The sequence below is a fragment of the Lepidochelys olivacea genome (assembly GCF_965140295.1).
Source record: "Lepidochelys olivacea isolate rLepOli2 genome assembly, chromosome: 17".
NCBI classification, from domain to species: Eukaryota; Metazoa; Chordata; order Testudines; family Cheloniidae; genus Lepidochelys; species Lepidochelys olivacea.
In genome coordinates, this window is record NC_140427.1 from 806,195 (window position 1) to 822,293 (window position 16,099).

A 16,099-nucleotide genomic window follows, 5' to 3' on the forward strand; every position below is an offset into this window, starting at 1 on the left:
AGTGGGAGTTTAATGATGACCACTTGGGCAATTGTTCAGAGGTGTTAAGAGTGCGAGGTGAATCTAGATGTGTCAGCATCAATTCAAACATTCCCTTGTTTTAAAGATGGGAGTGTTTAAGGTAAAGATAACCATGCAAGTGCAATTTGTGGTAAAGGCTTTAAATATAAAGACACAGACTTCCTCTAATGTGTGTATAGTATAAGTCTGCATTGTTACAGTAACAGCAAGGGCATGTTTGACTCATTTAGTAATTCGTTTCTGTAATGTAGTAGATGTACAATGTGCAACTGTTGCGGTACCAGAGATACGAGTGTCAGTGTACAGGACACAGGCAGGTGGGTTGTAACTGGTACATATGGAGCCAGAGAGCTCAAACGAGTGGCCGTGGTACCGGACCCTTGTATAAGCAATGTAGGTCCTGTGATAGTAAAGGGGAATTCCAAAGGCTAATGCTCATTGAGCCAGTCTATTCTCTAAAGATCACTATGCCTTTGCAAGTGGCAGCAAGCAGCATTGAACCTATGTGTGCACCCTATGTTCAAACACTGATCTCGGGATGGGAAGCTTGGGTAAAAAGCATCTTGCCCAAGCCAAATAGGGGCGAAAGGGATGCAGTGGCAAAGTGGGTATTTTAAATTCAATTGATGCATCCTGGCTGGAAAAATATGTAGTATGGGGCCTGACAGGGCCACGCTGAGTCAGCCAGTGACCTCCTCATTAACCCTCTTGGACAATCTGGACTATTAAATTGTTAAGACCCAACCAAAATGGTTTGGTTGGCAAGAGGAGTATCATAAACTAATTATAGATGCCGTAGGGGTGTTGCAGGGCAACCGCTCATGGGCTTTAACTTGTGCTCAAGCCCAGTCCTGGCTGCTAACTATGTCTAGGAGCATTCTCAAGGATGGATTCAATGGAACCATCCCTTCAGAGCTGAGCAACTACTGCTAAGAAACGTTAGCTCTTTTGAAGCGATCCACCAGGCAGGGTGGAAGTGTCCATTTCTCATGACCTGGAAACCCACATAACCACCACATACAAACTATACTCACTGCCAGTGAAAGGTGGGTGTACCCCTTAGTCCCAATAGGCCTAAATGTCAACAACTCTGTTCTCATCCCCATGGACATACCAAATGGGTGCACCGAGATGATGCAGGATATAGTTGGGTCAACCTACAGTCCTGCAACTGGGACTCGGGTATTGGCTATACATGTACCACAAGTTTTACTGAGGGTCCACAGAGCTATTTCAATTTGGACCAAGGCAAGTGTCACTAGTCTCCAGCCGTAGCCATAAGAGCTCAGCCATTGTTTAGGTAAATAACCCCGGCAGATCTCTTCGAATCTGGTGTACCCGTTTCTGGTTAATTCCTTTTATATGGTCAGTCATAATCCTTGTGTCAATTTGGTTGTGTCACGTATACTCTATACAGGGGTGTAACATTGACTTTGTGTTTCAGATTATTTCTGTGCAAGCTCTTCATGTTGCCTACATGTTATATAAACATGGGAACCCAATCACTTTGGGGGTAAATACATCCGTGTCAAACCAGTTAATAGCACACTGAAGTTTAAGACAGCACCTTAAAAGGTGGAGCCACAAGGTAAAAACGAGGTGCTCACCATGCATCACTCCACTAAAAAGACAGAAAAGCTTTTCAAAAGGGTGCAAAGGGATACATCTTTCTCACACTGGTGGGAAAGCTTGTTTTTCAGTCCCACCAACTTCAAGGAAGCGTGGAGTGTGTTGATTCACCCATTTGTCTTATTTTAATAATACAGTTTGGTTTATTGCGATTGTTGGGACTATCTGTTGGATAAAGAGAAAGTTAAAAATCCTCTAGAGAAGCCAAAGGTATATGTCATGCCAACGGTGTAATAAAAGACTCAGCATCGACTGTCTTTGCTCTTCCTTTGGCAGGACGGTCTGGGGGTGAGGAAGGGGATTGCACCAGTGATCAGATACGGACCAAGGGGTACCTGTAGTAAGGAGGGAGGGGGAATTATATCCTGGCTTCTCTTCCAACCCATTGTCGGTTTAACACTCCCTCCCACACTTACTGGTACTGCATGGTCCCCTTTTTATTCCTCCAGTTGATAATCTCCAGGGAGCAGGAATCCAGATCCCAGATGCAGGGGTCCCCCTGGCTGCAGACACATGCACAGGGGCTGGGGGACAGGTGCAGTGGGCTTAGCCACGCTGGCTTGCTGCTGGGACAGCATGGTGCCCATCACAAGAAGGGGGTAGGCCTGGCAGCCTGGGGAGAAAAGGGGGGTTAGAGGGACAGTGACAGGGGCTTCTTCCCCACTCCACCTCCTCCCACTGGGCTCCCCAACTTGGGCTGTGTGGGTGAAACTGCTGCCCCCAGCCATGGAGACCCACCCCACAAGCTGCTCTCTGCCCCATGGCCCCCCTGCAGCTTTCAGCTTCCCAGCCCTCCTTGAGCTCCCTCCCATCCCCCTCCAGGCCCCTGCCTCCCCGCTTCCCTATGCCTTGCTCCTCTCTGTTCCCTCCATGTGAGCAGTGGTGGGGTCTCGGGGGGAAGAGGCTAAGCAGGGGCAGGGTCTCGGGGTGAAGCGTGGCCACAGTCCAGGTGCCAGGGCCCACAAAAGATTAATCCGGCCCTGGGCCGAGGTCTGGCGAGGCTAGGCTGGGTTTCCACTGAAAAGGAGGGCAGCTGCACCCTGGTCCAGTTTATGCCAGTAAGTCTGGCCTTGGGGCTCCTGGCTCAGTGCCTGCATGGGGGGCTCTGCCCAGACACGGTTCTGTGATTACTTTGCCCACCACCCACGTTGCTGAACCTGATGCTGCTCACATGGGCTGTCGCATGTTATTGCTATGACCCCTGCAAACTGCAGGACAAACCTGCCCCTGTCATCCCGGGAAAATTACAGTAAGGGGGGGTGTTGTGTTATGCAGGGACTCCAGGGGGCAGGAGCAGGAGGGTGTTATGCAGGGGGCACCCTGGGGGCAGGAGCAGGGGGGTGTTATGCAGGGGGCACCCCAGGGACAGGAGCAGGAGCGGGGGATGTTAGGCAGGGCGCTCAGCGCTGTTCAAGCCCCACACACTGTTGTGGCGCAGGAGGAGCAAAGCCTGCCCCACGGTGGGGTCGAGTGGGAAAAGCCCGGGGCAGGGAGTTCCAGAGGCCCCGCTCCCACACCGCCGCCGCCTGTGCTCGATTGCTCGGTCGGCGTCTGCTCCTGTCTCGGATCTGGCGGCTCACACGTGGCTCTATTGGCGCTGCCTTTCCGGCCTCCACGTGGGTTCGTTCGCGATGGCGGCCCAGGAGCAGCTGGCGCAGGGCGAGCCCCCGGCCTCGGCGCCAGGTGGGAGCCCGGTGGGCGCGGCGCGGCCTTTCCCGGGGCTGGTTCCGGCCCGGCCCGGCCCGGCTGGGGACCGGCCAGCGGAGGCCCCGGAGCCGTGCCCCGACCTCCCCTCCCCGGCCAGGGGCGCGGATCGGGGCCTTTCCCGCCCCGCGTGAGCTCGCCGGGCCGGTGGGGGAACGTGCTTGGCCGTCGGCAGAGTGACCGCGCTTCCCAGGCCTGCGGCCGGCCCCTTCCCGCCCGCGGCCGGCCCCGAGACCCGCCCGCGGGCCGGCCCCGAGACCCGCCCGCGGGCCGGCCCCGAGACCCGCCCGCGGGCCGGCCCCGAGACCCGCCCGCCGGCCGTCCCCGAGACCCGCCCGCGGGCCGGCCCCGAGACCCGCCCGCCGGCCGGCCCCGAGACCCGCCCGCCGGCCGGCCCCGAGACCCGCCCGCGGGCCGGCCCCGAGACCCGCCCGCGGGCCGGCCCCGAGACCCGCCCGCGGGCCGGCCCCGAGACCCGCCCGCGGGCCGGCCCCGAGACCCGCCCGCGGGCCGGCCCCGAGACCCGCCCGCGGGCCGGCCCCGAGACCCGCCCGCGGGCCGGCCCCGAGACCCGCCCGCGGGCCGGCCCCGAGACCCGCCCGCGGGCCGGCCCCGAGACCCGCCCGCGGGCCGGCCCCGAGACCCGCCCGCGGGCCGGCCCCTTCCCGCCGCGGTTCCGTGCTCTAGCCCTGCGCGGCAGCGGCTGCTCGGCCCGTTTCTCCCGGCCAGGCTGCGCGCCGGCCCGTCCCCTCCGAGGCGCCAGTCAGGGCGGGCTGAGGCGGGCCGACCTCGGCGCGCTGCTTCCTGAGGGTTCCTCTCATGGCGTGATCCGGAATTGCTGGAGGGTCGGCGGCCCTGTGTGACGGGAGCTTCTCCCGGGAGCTCGGCCTGTCCCCGCGCGGCTCTGGCTCCTGGGCCCTGCCCGGCTGGCTGGTGTGAGGGGAGGCTCTGCCCAGGGCGGGTCCATCAGCCTCGAGCTGTGCCCTGGCTCCGGGCTTGGCTCCGGCGTCTGCTTGCTCTCCCATCCCTCCCACCCTCTGTCCCCTCCGGACAGAAGGGTCCGCAGGGGCTTTTCCTACGTGGCGTGGCTGAGACGAAACCGGTCAGCCATGGGGACTTCAGTCTCCTAATTGTCTAAGTTACTTTGTGGCATTTAATTTATTCGGGCAGTTTGCTTCACAGGAGCCTGGATAACTCATTTGGTGAGTGGGCAAGGCAGCTCGTGAGTCACCTGGCCTTCAGACAGCAGCAAACACCTGTTCGCCATGAGGCATTGTCATGAAAGGGCCCTTTGCGAGCATAAATAAAGCAGCCCTTACGCTGCATCAGCTCATCTGGCAGCGTTCGGATTGCTGACAGCCTTTCTGATTCACAGAGTCCCACAAAAGGGTCTCGAGCAGTCATGGTAAAACAGGAATAGAAACCTGCCCTTCACAGCTCCCATCACTAGTCAAGTGAGATACTAGAGAAGGAACACCTGCCCTTCCCTTGCGAGAGCATTGCCCCTCCAGGAGTGCCAGCCAGCTGCCGCCCCTTCCATGGGGCATCGTGGACACACGGGGGGGCAGTGCTGGCTCTGGGCCAGTTGGTGGGACTCTGGTATTGGTGGGATAGGGAGCTCCTGTGGGGTCCTGGCTGGGAAAGGAGGAGGAGTCCTTGTGGGGGCAGAGGACCAGCAGGGAGAAGGGGAGCTCTCTTGAGGCAGGGTCTGGCTCAAGGCCTGAGGATAGGAGCAGGGGACACAGGCTTTAGTGTCCATGTGTGCGAAGTGTTTGGCAGGCAGCGTGCGGTAGGGCTGCTCAGCCTTAACCTGAGACTCTCTTGGGGCCAAGTCGTGAATCAGGGGCTCAGGGCAGCCCTTATGCAAGAGGCCACCCCGTGCTGGCTCTGGGAGGGGCTGGAGGGGCTGCAGGTGGAGCTGGTTCTGGTGGGCTTGCTGGGCTCTGGGCAGCAGGATTTCAGGTGACTCCTTGCTGCTGAGGGGGCACTGTGCTCGAGCTTGTGTGTGGTGACCCAGTGTGTGGGACCTTCCTACCTGCATATGGGCCCTTCGTGGTGGTCACCTTTAAACTTGCCAGCTGCCTGAGAGAACAAAAGACTTCTCCGCATTCTCTGGATGGCAGCCGGCGGGCACTGTCTGGGGACGCAGGGCAGCTGGCAAGCAGAAGTGGTCTCTGCACGGAAGCCTTTCTAGGCCTCATGTATCTGGGGCGATAGGGTCATGCTGGCGCATGACCCACCAGTGGTCAGTCACTGGATTCCTGCTCTCCAGGGAGTCATCGTTGTCCGTACCCTGAACTCGGCTTCGAGTGACTGGCTGCTGCCTCTCCTGGAGGGTGGTCCTGCCCCTAGTTGATCAGCAGCTTTCCCCGCTGGGTTACTGGCGCTGAGCAGCCCCTGGCAGTGGGTGTCTGGCTCTGGGCAAAGCCCCCCATCTCTGCGCATGTCAGTGAGGTGGGGGCTATGGCCAAGCCTCTCTCAGTTAATTCTGTTCGGAGTTTCTGATCTGGGCTCAGTGTACGCTCTGACAGCTGCCCTTTGCCCCCTCCGGTTGCTCCATTACTCCCGAGTCACTCAGCAAGATTGAATGTAATTGCACAGCTTTCATGCTATCATTTCCTTGCCTTTAATATTAGTTTATTGAGGGGTTGGAGCATGAAGTTACTCTGTGCCCTCCCCCCCAGGCTGTGCTAGATTAGCAGGCCTAGTGCCTCCCTGTGTTACTGAGCCTGGCTACTGGGGGGTGGAAACCTCCTCCCCTAATCCTGCACCCAATCAGTTGTCTCTGGTGGGCAGGGCGGGAGTGGGTCCCCTGTGCTCTCAGGCGAGCAGAGGGGTCTGAGCTGTGGCTCTGGATTCGTTTGAGTGAGTTGGCATCTCCCAATGGATGCTGAATCATCAGGCCTCTGGAGACAATAGGTGGTTCCCTTGGTGTGACACATCCAGCATGTCTTACCGTGCCTCCCAGCCAGTCCTTGCTGCTGGCGGGACGGAGCCAGGCTTCCCCCTGTTTCTGCTGGTGTGATGGCCTGTGGCAGTGGGAGCCAGGTGTCAAACCCTGTGGTAGCTAACAGAGTCCGGTGTGGCACATGCAGCTGGTGGGTAGCCAGCGGCTCAGCACCTTCCCACTCTTCACGGATCCTTTGGCTCCTTGCAATTCTGTATAAGAAGCTCCTTGGCTCTCCTTGCAGGCCGAGGACCCCAGCGCCGACGGGTGGCTATGCAGATCCCCGAGGCAATTCTCACCAATAAGGAGCTACAGGAGGCAGTTGGAGCCCTCCCCAGCAACTATAACTTTGAGATCTACAAGACGGTCTGGAGAATTCAGCAGGCCGAGGCAAAGAAAGGTAAGTGGCCGCTTGGGGCCATGCTGCACTCTTAGCATCCAGGCTAGAGCTGTCTGGGAATGGAGCTGCCGGGCTTCATGCACCAGCTCATGTCCTGGGCTGCGTGGGGGCTAGTTCCCATTGAACCCTGTTGTTGCAGCCCCGGCCCCTGGCCCTTCCTCAGTCAGAACGCGCATGGCCCTCGCCAGTGTGTGGGTCCCATTCAGTCCGCAGAGGGTGTGTTGTAAGGCATGTGGGCCAGGAGCTGGGCTTAGAGCACTTGGGACTGGGTTACCTAGGGGAACGTACTAATGGATGCTAGCTGTGCCAAGCTGTCAGTCAGGCAGGGAAGCATCTGCCATGCTGCCGGCATTTCACGTCACGGGGAGCTGGCCATAACGCTTCCAACGATTTAGTATCTCAGGTTTATAATCACATTAGACAGGACGGGCTGAGTCGCATGTAGCTGTCACTGGGCTGGGATGCCGGCCAGGGCTCCAGTGACAGCTCTCTCTTTCCTCTTTCCCTGTGCTTCCTGGCTGAGCCTTTGGGGACTGGGGGGGTACACCCGCGTGAGCGAGTGCCCAGGTGGAATATGAGTGAAGGGCAAAGCCCCCCGGGGGTGGGAGGCGGCATTGGGGTCTTGGGAAGCAGTTCCATTGATACAGGGGGAGGAGGGTCAGGCATAGGCACGAGCTCCTGACTGTGTGGGCTGGGTGTTTCCAGGCTCGGGGAGAGGAAGGCGCAGGTGCCCTGGTCTCTGCTGGGGCACCTCTGACTTGAGGTGGTTTCAGCTGGTGGCAGCTGCTTTATTTCCCCCTTGGCTTCAGCTGCTGAAGAGTAAATGCTCCAGCCCTCTCCCTGGTTGGGGTCGCTGGCCACAGCCCGCTCAGCCCTGTTCCTTGTGGGCTGCCAGTGCAGAGAATAATGCATCAGACTCCCTGTCCTCGCTGGGCCACACATGCCTTGGATGAAATGAGCCCGTGGGTGCTGGCAAGGGAGAGGGTGCTTGGTGTGTCTGAACCGTTACTGCAGGCAGTGCTGGTGGGGGGCAGGTGAACACAGGCTGTCGCAGGCGGGCTCGTGAGTGGGGTCTGTGACATGATCGTGCGGACAGGGCCCCCAATAATGTGCCCTGTCTGCCCTCAGCGCTGTTCAGGTTCCTGGAAGCTGGTGTGTGTGTGGAGGGCCTGAGCAGCTGCAGTTTGTGACTGGCTGGGGGTCCTGGCAGGTGGCAGCATCAAGCCTGGAATGTGTGATCGGGCCAGGAGAGCCTTTGCCCGCTGATGGCGCCTTGGCAAGGAGTGACAGGTGTCACCGATGGGATGCTCTTGTGACCTTAGAGGGGAAGGATCCCAGGGATTAGGGCACCTGCCCAGGACCCAGTTTGGCTCCCTGCCTTGCTGCAGGCTCCCCGTGGGACCTTGAACAAGTTCCGGGCCTGCCTCGGTTCCCATAGGTAACGTGGGGACAGCAGCCCAGCCTGGGAGGGTCACTGCAGATTGTGAGGTGCTGGGGCCATTGAGGCACCTTAGGGTGAGAGATCTGAGTAAGTGTCCCTCCTGTCTTGGCTTAGGCATCGTCGAGGCCCAGACGGTCATGCCCTGTCCCCCGGGGGTACTCTGGATGGGAGGAGGCAGTGGGGGAGTGCGTGGCTGTCCTGGCCAAGGCGCTGCCTGGGCTCCCCAGTGCTGTGTGTTTTGTTCTGTGTTCTAGGTTTTAGCCTCTCGGGGAATACGGGAATATGGGAAGCTGAACCCATCAGCTGGGCTGGGATTTCAAATGTGAACGTGCAGAGGCCAGCACGTGGCTCACTGGCAAGGGACTGCAGCTGGACCCGAGAAGGCAGAAGTTCGGGGCAAGGCTTCCCTATGCCAGCACCTGGTGGGGAGGGGATGTGATGGGCTGGAGGTGTGTATCTGGGCCTGGGTCATAGCAGAGAGCCACTGGCCACAGAGGGCAGGTGCTGTGCTAACCGAGGGGAAGCCGGCTGTCTGGTGCTTCCCCCACCCCATCCCGGCTCCTTGGCGAACCACAGGCCTCACTTGAGAAGGCAAGTCTGTTTTCTGGCCAGCAGCCCCAGGCCCAGGGCTGGCGCTCATTCCACCCCAGGGGGAGGAACGATTCGGAGCCCCTTGAGCTAGCTGTGCCGAGCCCTGGGCACTCACTGCCCCAGTGAGATGAGTAAAGGGTGCAAGTTAGACTCCTTGGAGCTCTGCCACCGGCCCTGGGCCCTGAAATATCTGGGCTGGGGATTGTGCAGTGCCTCTTGCCTGGTGTGCGCTGGGCTCCCTGCTCCTTATCTGGGAAGCAGGGCTGATTAATCGCAGTTACCTCACACCATTAACGCAAGAAAATTAACTGTGAATAAAAAAATTAATCACGATTAATCGCACTATTAAAACAATAGAATACCAATTGAAATTTATTAAATATTTTTGGGTGCTTTTCTGCATTTTCAAATATATCGATTTCTATTACAACACAGATTAGGAAGTGTACAGTGCTCGCTTTATATTATTATTTTTGATTATAAATATTTGTGCTGTAAGAATGATAAAATAAATAGTATTTTTCAGTTCACCTCATACAAGTACTGTAGTGCAATCTCTTTATCTTGAACATGTAACTTGCAAATGTAGATTTTTTTGGTTGTTACATAACTGCGCTCAAAAACAAAACAGTGTAAAACTTTAGAGCCTACAAGTCCCCTCAGTCCTACTTCTTGTTCAGCCAATTGCTAAGACAAACAAGTTTATTTACATTTATGGGAGATACTGCTGCCTGCTTTGTGTTTACAGTGTCACCTGAAAGTGAGAACAGACATTCCCATGGCACTTCTGTAGCCGGCGTTGCAAGGTATTTACGTGCCAGATATGCTAAACATTCATATGTCCTTTCATGCTTCGGCCTCCATTCTAGAGGACATGCTTCCATGCTGATGATGCTTGTTAAAAAAATAATGCATTCATTAAATTTGTGACTGAACTCCTTGGGGGAGAATTGGATGTCTCCTGTTCTGTTTTACCCACATTCTGCCATATATTTCATGTTATAGCAGTCTTGGATGATGACCCAGCACATGTTTGTTTTAAGAGTGCTTTCACAGGAGATTTGGCAAAATGCAAAGAAGGTACCGATGTGAGATTTCTAAGGATAGATACAGCACTCAACCCAAGGTTTAAGAATATGAAGTGCCGTCCAAAATCTGAGAGGGATGAAGGGTGGAGCATGCTTTCAGAAGTCTTAAAAGAGCAACACTCTGATGTGGAAACTACAGAACCCGAACCACCAAAAAAGAAAATCAACCTTCTGCTGGTGGCATCTGACTCAGATGATGAAAATGAACATGCGTCAGTCCGCTCTTTTTGGATGGTTATCAAGCAGAACCCGTTACCAGCATGGACGCATGTCCCCTGGAATGGTGGTTGAAGCATGAAGGGACATATGAATCTTTAGTGCATCTGGCATGTAAATATCTTGTGATGCCAGCTACAACAGTGCCATGCGAATGTCTGTTCTCACTTTCAGGTGACATTGTAAGCGAAAAGCAGGCAGCATTATCTCCTGCAAATTGTAACCAAACTTGTTTGTCTAAGCGATTGGCTGAAGTAGGTCTGCGTGGACTTGTAGGTTCTAAAGTTTTACGTTTTATTTTTGAATGCAGTTATTTTTTGTACATAATTCTACATTTATAAGTTCAACTTTCAAGATAAAGAGAGTGCACTACAGTATTTATATTGGGTGAATTGAAATGTACTATTTCTTTTGCTTTTTACAGTGCAAATATTTGTAATAAAAATAAATATGAAGTAAGCACTGTACACTTGATATTCTGTGTTGTAATTGAAATCAATATATCTGAAAATGTAGAAAACATCTAAAAATATTGAAATTAATGGTATTCTATTACTGGTTAACAGTGCGATTAATCAGGATTAATTTTTTTAATCGCTAGAGAGCCCTACTGGGAGGGGCTGTCAGATGAGACCCATGCCGTTTTCCAGACATCCCAGGACAGCAGAGGCTGGCTGGGGAGGAAGCGGTGCTCTGGGACCCCTCCTGAGGTGCCTGAAGCTGGATTTCGCTGGCTGGGTAAGCTGAGTACTTAGCCTTAGAAGAGCTTTGAGAGTCTGGGAAACTGGAGATTAGCGTGGTTCCAATCAATTGGCCTAAAACAATGTCTTTAAATAGAGTTGGTGTTTGCCCGGGCATGGCTCAGTAGCCGAAGGATTTCAGTCAGCCAGGGATTTGGGGAGGGAACTGTGGGTAAATGTCATGAAGGCTGGGATGCATTAGTGGGATCTAGAGTTAAGAGAATAACGGGATTAATGGGACCTGCAGCTGGAGTTAAAGGCCACAGTCCCGGCGCTCAGTCCCCATCCCCACAGGGAGCAGCCCAGCACGGGGACCGGCCCTCGCCTTTCAGAGGATCCGGAGGGCAGTAAAGGAGGTTGAGTCCCAGTCTGACTGCTAGCATAAGAACACTGGGTCAGAGCAATGGCCCACCTGCCCCAGGGTCTCCTCTTCCAACCATGCCAGTGCCAGGGGCTTCAGAGGGAGGGAACAGAACAGGGCAGCTGTCGAGTGATCCAGCCACTTCCAGCTTCCATTAGTCAGAAGTTTAGGGACATCAGGAGCATGGGTTGTGTCGCTGCCCAGCCTGGCCAATGGCCAACGATGGACCTAGCCTCGTACTGTTTGGGACCCATTTTACTTCTGGCCTTCGCCACATCCCCTGGCAGTGAGCTCCACTGGCCGGCTGTGTGTGTGGGAAGAAGCACTTCCTGCTGTTTGCTTTAAACCTGCTGCCTGTTGTCACGGCGTCCCTGGGCGATGCTCTGGAACTGCTCCCCATGAAGCCAGGCAGGACTTTGGGGCAGTCGCCTTCCGGTGAGCAGCCTGTCCGCAGGGCAAACAGCTCACATGGCTTCCACCTTCCTGGGTCTGACCTCCGAGCATTTAGCCTCCTCTGCCCCTCCCTGCACTTCCCCCAGCGAGTCCGGCCCAGGCGGGGTCCTGGGGAAGCCAGAGGGTGCTGCCCCCCAACTTCGCAGTCAGACGTGACTCTCAGCCAGCCAGTAAAACAAAGGTTTATTAGACAACAGGAACGTGGTCTAAACCAGAGAACCGGACCCCTCAGCTGGGTCCATTTTGGGGGGCAGTGAGTCAGACAACCAGGTCTGCCCTTCACTCCATGTCTCCAAACTGAAACTCCCTCCAGCCCCTCCTCCTCTGGGCTTTGTTCCTTTCCCAGGCCAGGAGGTCACCGGATTCCTTTGTTCTCCAACCCTTTAGCTTTCACCTTGCAGGGGGGAAGGGCCCAGGCCATCAGTTGCCAGGAAACAGGGTGTTGGCCATTCTCTGTGTCCAGACCCCTGCACACACCTGCCCTCGAGGGCTCTGCAACGATCACACACCCTTACCCCACCACCAAGATACTTAAGAACTGCATAGGGGAAACTGAGGCACCCCCACAGTATTCAGAGGAAACATTAAGAACAGTCCCACTTCGTCACCTGTCACCTGGGCCAGCACCCAGAGGGCCTTGGCTCATTCCTGGGCTGCAGCACGTGGCCTGGGCACAGAGGTGCTGACCTAGAACTCTGAGCCCTGGTGCTTGGCCAGCACCTTGGCGCCATGGTCCTCTCTGTGCCAGGCGGGTTCAGCATCCAGCTGCAGGGAGTTCTCCAGCTCTCCCCTTCCTGGGTCGTTGCCGTGTTGTGACTCCTCCCCAGAGTGGCCAGGGAGCAGAGAGTGTTGCAGCTGCCCCAGTGCAGAGGACTTGTGACTCCCTCCCCTTAGGAAGTGCTCAGGAGCTCCTGGAGCCACCTGTAATGGTGGGTGTCATGGGCTAAGTGTGCCAGGGTCCCAGCCCCATGCTGTGGGCGGCTCTGGCTCGGAGGAGCTCTGGGTGGATGCAGAAGGCAGAAGGGCTGAGCGGTGTGTGGGTTGGGTCTGGCTCACTGTGCGCAGGGGTGTCGTCAGGCTTATACCAAGGTGTTTGCTTTGCGGAAGAAATTACCTGCTCAGTGCATCCTAACCCTGGGGATCTGTCTCTCTCCTAGTGGCTCTGCAGATGCCCGAAGGCCTCCTCATGTTCGCGTGCACCATCGCTGACATCATTGAAAGGTGAGTGAAAGACGTAGGCTCTTTGCCCTTGGAGGGGTGTCTGCCCTCGCCACACACCCTGGCATCTGGCATATCCCCAGATGGGTCCCCTGGGCAGAAAAGTAATGCCTCGCAGCAAGCAGCTTTGCTAAAGCATTGATCTGCCTGTTCCGTGACCCTGCCTCCCACACGGAGCCTCCCGTGGTGCCTGTACTTGGTATCTCCTGCGTTAGGCAGTGCCCGCTGTGCAGTGCTGCGGGCAGGGTGGGGCAGCCGGCCAGCGTTCGCTCGGCGCAGTCCTGGTTCCCAGCCATAGCGGCTGTTTGTTTGTGGTTGAATTTATGTGGCCGTGTGAGCGGTGAGAGACGACCATGCTGTCAGGCTGATCTCGCTGCCTGGCTCTGCCCCCCCACCCCTTGGTGCGTTCGAGCCAGCAGCTGACAAGCTCAGCATGTCCTGGCCCTCGCCGGGGTCACGGTGCCCGTGTTAACAACTGGCTGACCTGAGCTCGGAGCCGGTGTGCCGAGGAGCGCTCTGGGCCGCAGTGGGGGCAGGGCCTGATGGTGGCAGGTGAGCTCTAAGAGGCTGGTGCTTCCAGGCACTCTCCATTCAGTGCCCTGCTGCTTTGGGAGGGAAAGGGGCCCCCTCGAGCTCCTCTGTGCCCCTGCCTTGCTGGCCATGGCCTCTGCACCAAGCTCATCCTGGACTCCAGGGGAAAGACCCTGCTGCCCATTTACCCTAGCATCCCATCCCCTCGCTCCTTGGGGCAGAGAGGGCAGCTGTGATTGGCAGAGCCTGGGCATGCAGGTTCTCCTGGCTGCTCACGGGCCCACAGAGAGGCAGGGGGGACCCCTGTCCCCATGCTGCTTCCCTCCCGATTTGCTCCGCGGCCCAGAGAAAGCAGAAGTGGAGGGTGAAGAGCTGAGCAGAGCACTCGGCTGTGCAGGGGCAGCAGATTGAGGCACCTTGCAGAATTTAGGGTAATCTCTTTTCCCCCTGTGCATTTCCCCCACTCTTTTCCCCCTGCTGTACCCGCCTCCCTGCTCCGCCCCCTCCCCAGCTCCCTCTGTTTGCACATGGTGAGTGAGAGCCAAGAGTAGGCGGAGGGGTCATGACGCTCACTAGCATATTGTCTGCCTGGTGCAGTGGGGCTGGGGCTGGCTTCCCTTCCCACCTGCCCGTAGCCAAACAGCTGCTAAAGCGGGGCTTGGCGGACAGGGCCAGAGCAGGGCACCCTCCCAGCTCTGCCAATAACCCCCCCTGCGCAGCTGGGAGGGCTGCGGCGTGGCTGGGTGACCAGCCCCTCTGCCCCCAGCTTGCCGTGCCTGCTGCTTGTGGCTCTGGGCTGTGTAGGTGCCAGCTGGGCTTGTTGGCAGCATCGTTCCCCAGCAGGCTGGTGGCTGCTCTGTGGCCACCAGCCCTGCCCTGCCCTCTGAGCCCGCACTGGTGCCCGGGTGCTGCGCGCCTGGCCATGCGGGGGGAGCAGGGGGAGCTGGCTGAGTGTCTCGCCGTCTTTGCTGGCCTCTGGGACTTGGGGAGCGCCCCGGGCTGGGCCTCAGTCTCAGCCTGCCTGGGAGCAGCCAGTGTCCCCGGGCCTTTAAGAGACTGTCCTGCACTGCAGGGAGCTGCTTTCATGGCCCAGCCTCGAAGGCAGCGGGTTGAGGGGATTCTTTTATCTGCGTGAGCCTGAGCCCCTGTGCACAGCACAGCCTGCCCACCCTGCAGGGCTCTCCTGCCTCCCAGCCAGCCCAGCTGGGGCCTCCAGGGTGGGGCTGCAAATGGAGGGTCCTCTGGGATGAGAGGAGAGAGGGTTGTGGGGGGAGCTGTGTGCCGGGGGGGTGGGGGGGAGAGAATCTGTGTGTATATGTGGGGGGGCCATGGGTGGGGGCTTTGTGCTGGGGGGGGGAATCTGTGTGTATATGTGGGGGGGCCATGGGTGGGGGCTTTGTGCTGGGGGGGGGAATCTGTGTGTAAATGTGGGGGGGCCATGGGTGGGGGCTTTGTGCCGCAGGGGTTCTGTGTGTATATGTGGGGGGGGCCATGGGTGGGGGCTTTGTGCTGCGGGGGTTCTGTGTGTATATGTGGGGGGGTGCCCACGGGTGGGGGCTCTGTGCCAGGGGGAGGGGGGGGGGCTTTGTGTGCAGAGGTGGGTGCGGGATCTGTGGGGAGGAGGGCAGCTCCAAAGTAGCAGTAAACACAGGAGATGCTTCCCGTCCATCAGCATGCGGGTGATGTGGGGGTTGCTGCGAGGCTGTTCGGGGTGGGGGAGAGGCCGGGCAGGCAGCGGTGCTGGATGGGGGAGAGGGGAGCAGCGACACGTGGCATGCAGGGGTCACTGGTCTGTGGCGCTTCCTGCCCAGACGGGCCCACGCTGGGGGTGGCGTGGCCTGGCTCTGGTCACTGAGGTGCTGGGACTTGTGGCCAAAGCCTGAGTGGGGCCCCCGATGGAACCAGAGGCTGGGATGAGGGAGGAGGTGGCTGAGTGTCCGTGACAGCCCCTGGCCTGCAGCTTGGGAAGCGCTGGTGCTGGTCGGGATTGGGGTTGTTGGTGCCCCCGGTGCCATGCCGCCCCCTCCCCCCCCGGCCGCCGCCCCCTCCCCCCGGTGCCACGCCGGCCCTGAGCACCCCTCCTTGTGCTGTGCCAGCCTATTGGGTGTAACTCTGGGAGTCTGAGGCCTGGTCTACACTTGAGACAAGTTGGCCTGGCTACACGTGGAAAACGTCCTGCCTTCTGTGCGTCGTCAGGGCAAGTGACCCCCGAAGCCGCAGTCTGGGCGCGGTTAGGAGCCTTCTGCCCATCGCTGCGGCCGGCGCTGACTCTCGGCTGCAGCCCTTGCAGTGTAGACGCTGCCTGGGCCTGTGCTGCTCAGTGTGAAACCCTGGACACCCCCCCGCCCCTCCTTCCCTCCCTCCCCGAGGACCCCGCAGGTCAGGAGAAAACTGCATTAGGTGAGGGGTTAGAGCGACGGACGGCTGTTCTTGGCCTCCTTAGTGCCTGGCTCCTCGTGCCATTAATATTTATAGCTGGTGCTAATGTGGAAGCTTAGCTTGGCCGCTGCTTTGGCTGGCCCTTTTCACCCAGCTGCCTCGGCTCCAGACGTGACAGAAATCGCTCTTCTGCCTGCAGCAGCGTGGTGTGGGTCCTGCGCCAGGCCGGCGAGCTCCTCCGCACGCGTGGGAACGGCCCTATAGGACTGCAGGTTGCTGAGGCCCAGTCACATGGGGAGCCTGTGTGACGAAGTGGGACTGTTCTTAATGTTTCCTCTGAATACTGTGGGGGTGCCTCAGTTTCCCCTAGGCAGTTCTTA

At 57.8% G+C, this 16,099-nt stretch overlaps 1 protein-coding gene across 3 annotated transcripts in view; it reads left to right on the plus strand.

Annotated features, from left to right (window-relative positions):
* The first annotated feature begins 3,205 nt into the window (after nucleotides 1-3,205).
* DPH1 (diphthamide biosynthesis 1) overlaps nucleotides 3,206-16,099 on the plus strand; it is a 53,793-nt gene continuing 40,899 nt past the window's right edge. For 2 of the 3 annotated variants that reach the window (XM_084650796.1, XM_084650797.1), the window contains exons 1-3: nucleotides 3,206-3,333; nucleotides 6,546-6,701; nucleotides 12,749-12,812. In XM_084650796.1, the coding sequence (XP_084506922.1) occupies nucleotides 3,282-3,333; nucleotides 6,546-6,701; nucleotides 12,749-12,812 (272 nt within the window). In that variant the 5' untranslated portion in view covers nucleotides 3,206-3,281. Of the gene's footprint in view, nucleotides 3,334-4,415; nucleotides 4,557-6,545; nucleotides 6,702-12,748; nucleotides 12,813-16,099 lie in introns of those variants that run through there. The other variant, XM_084650798.1, reaches the window with a different exon arrangement.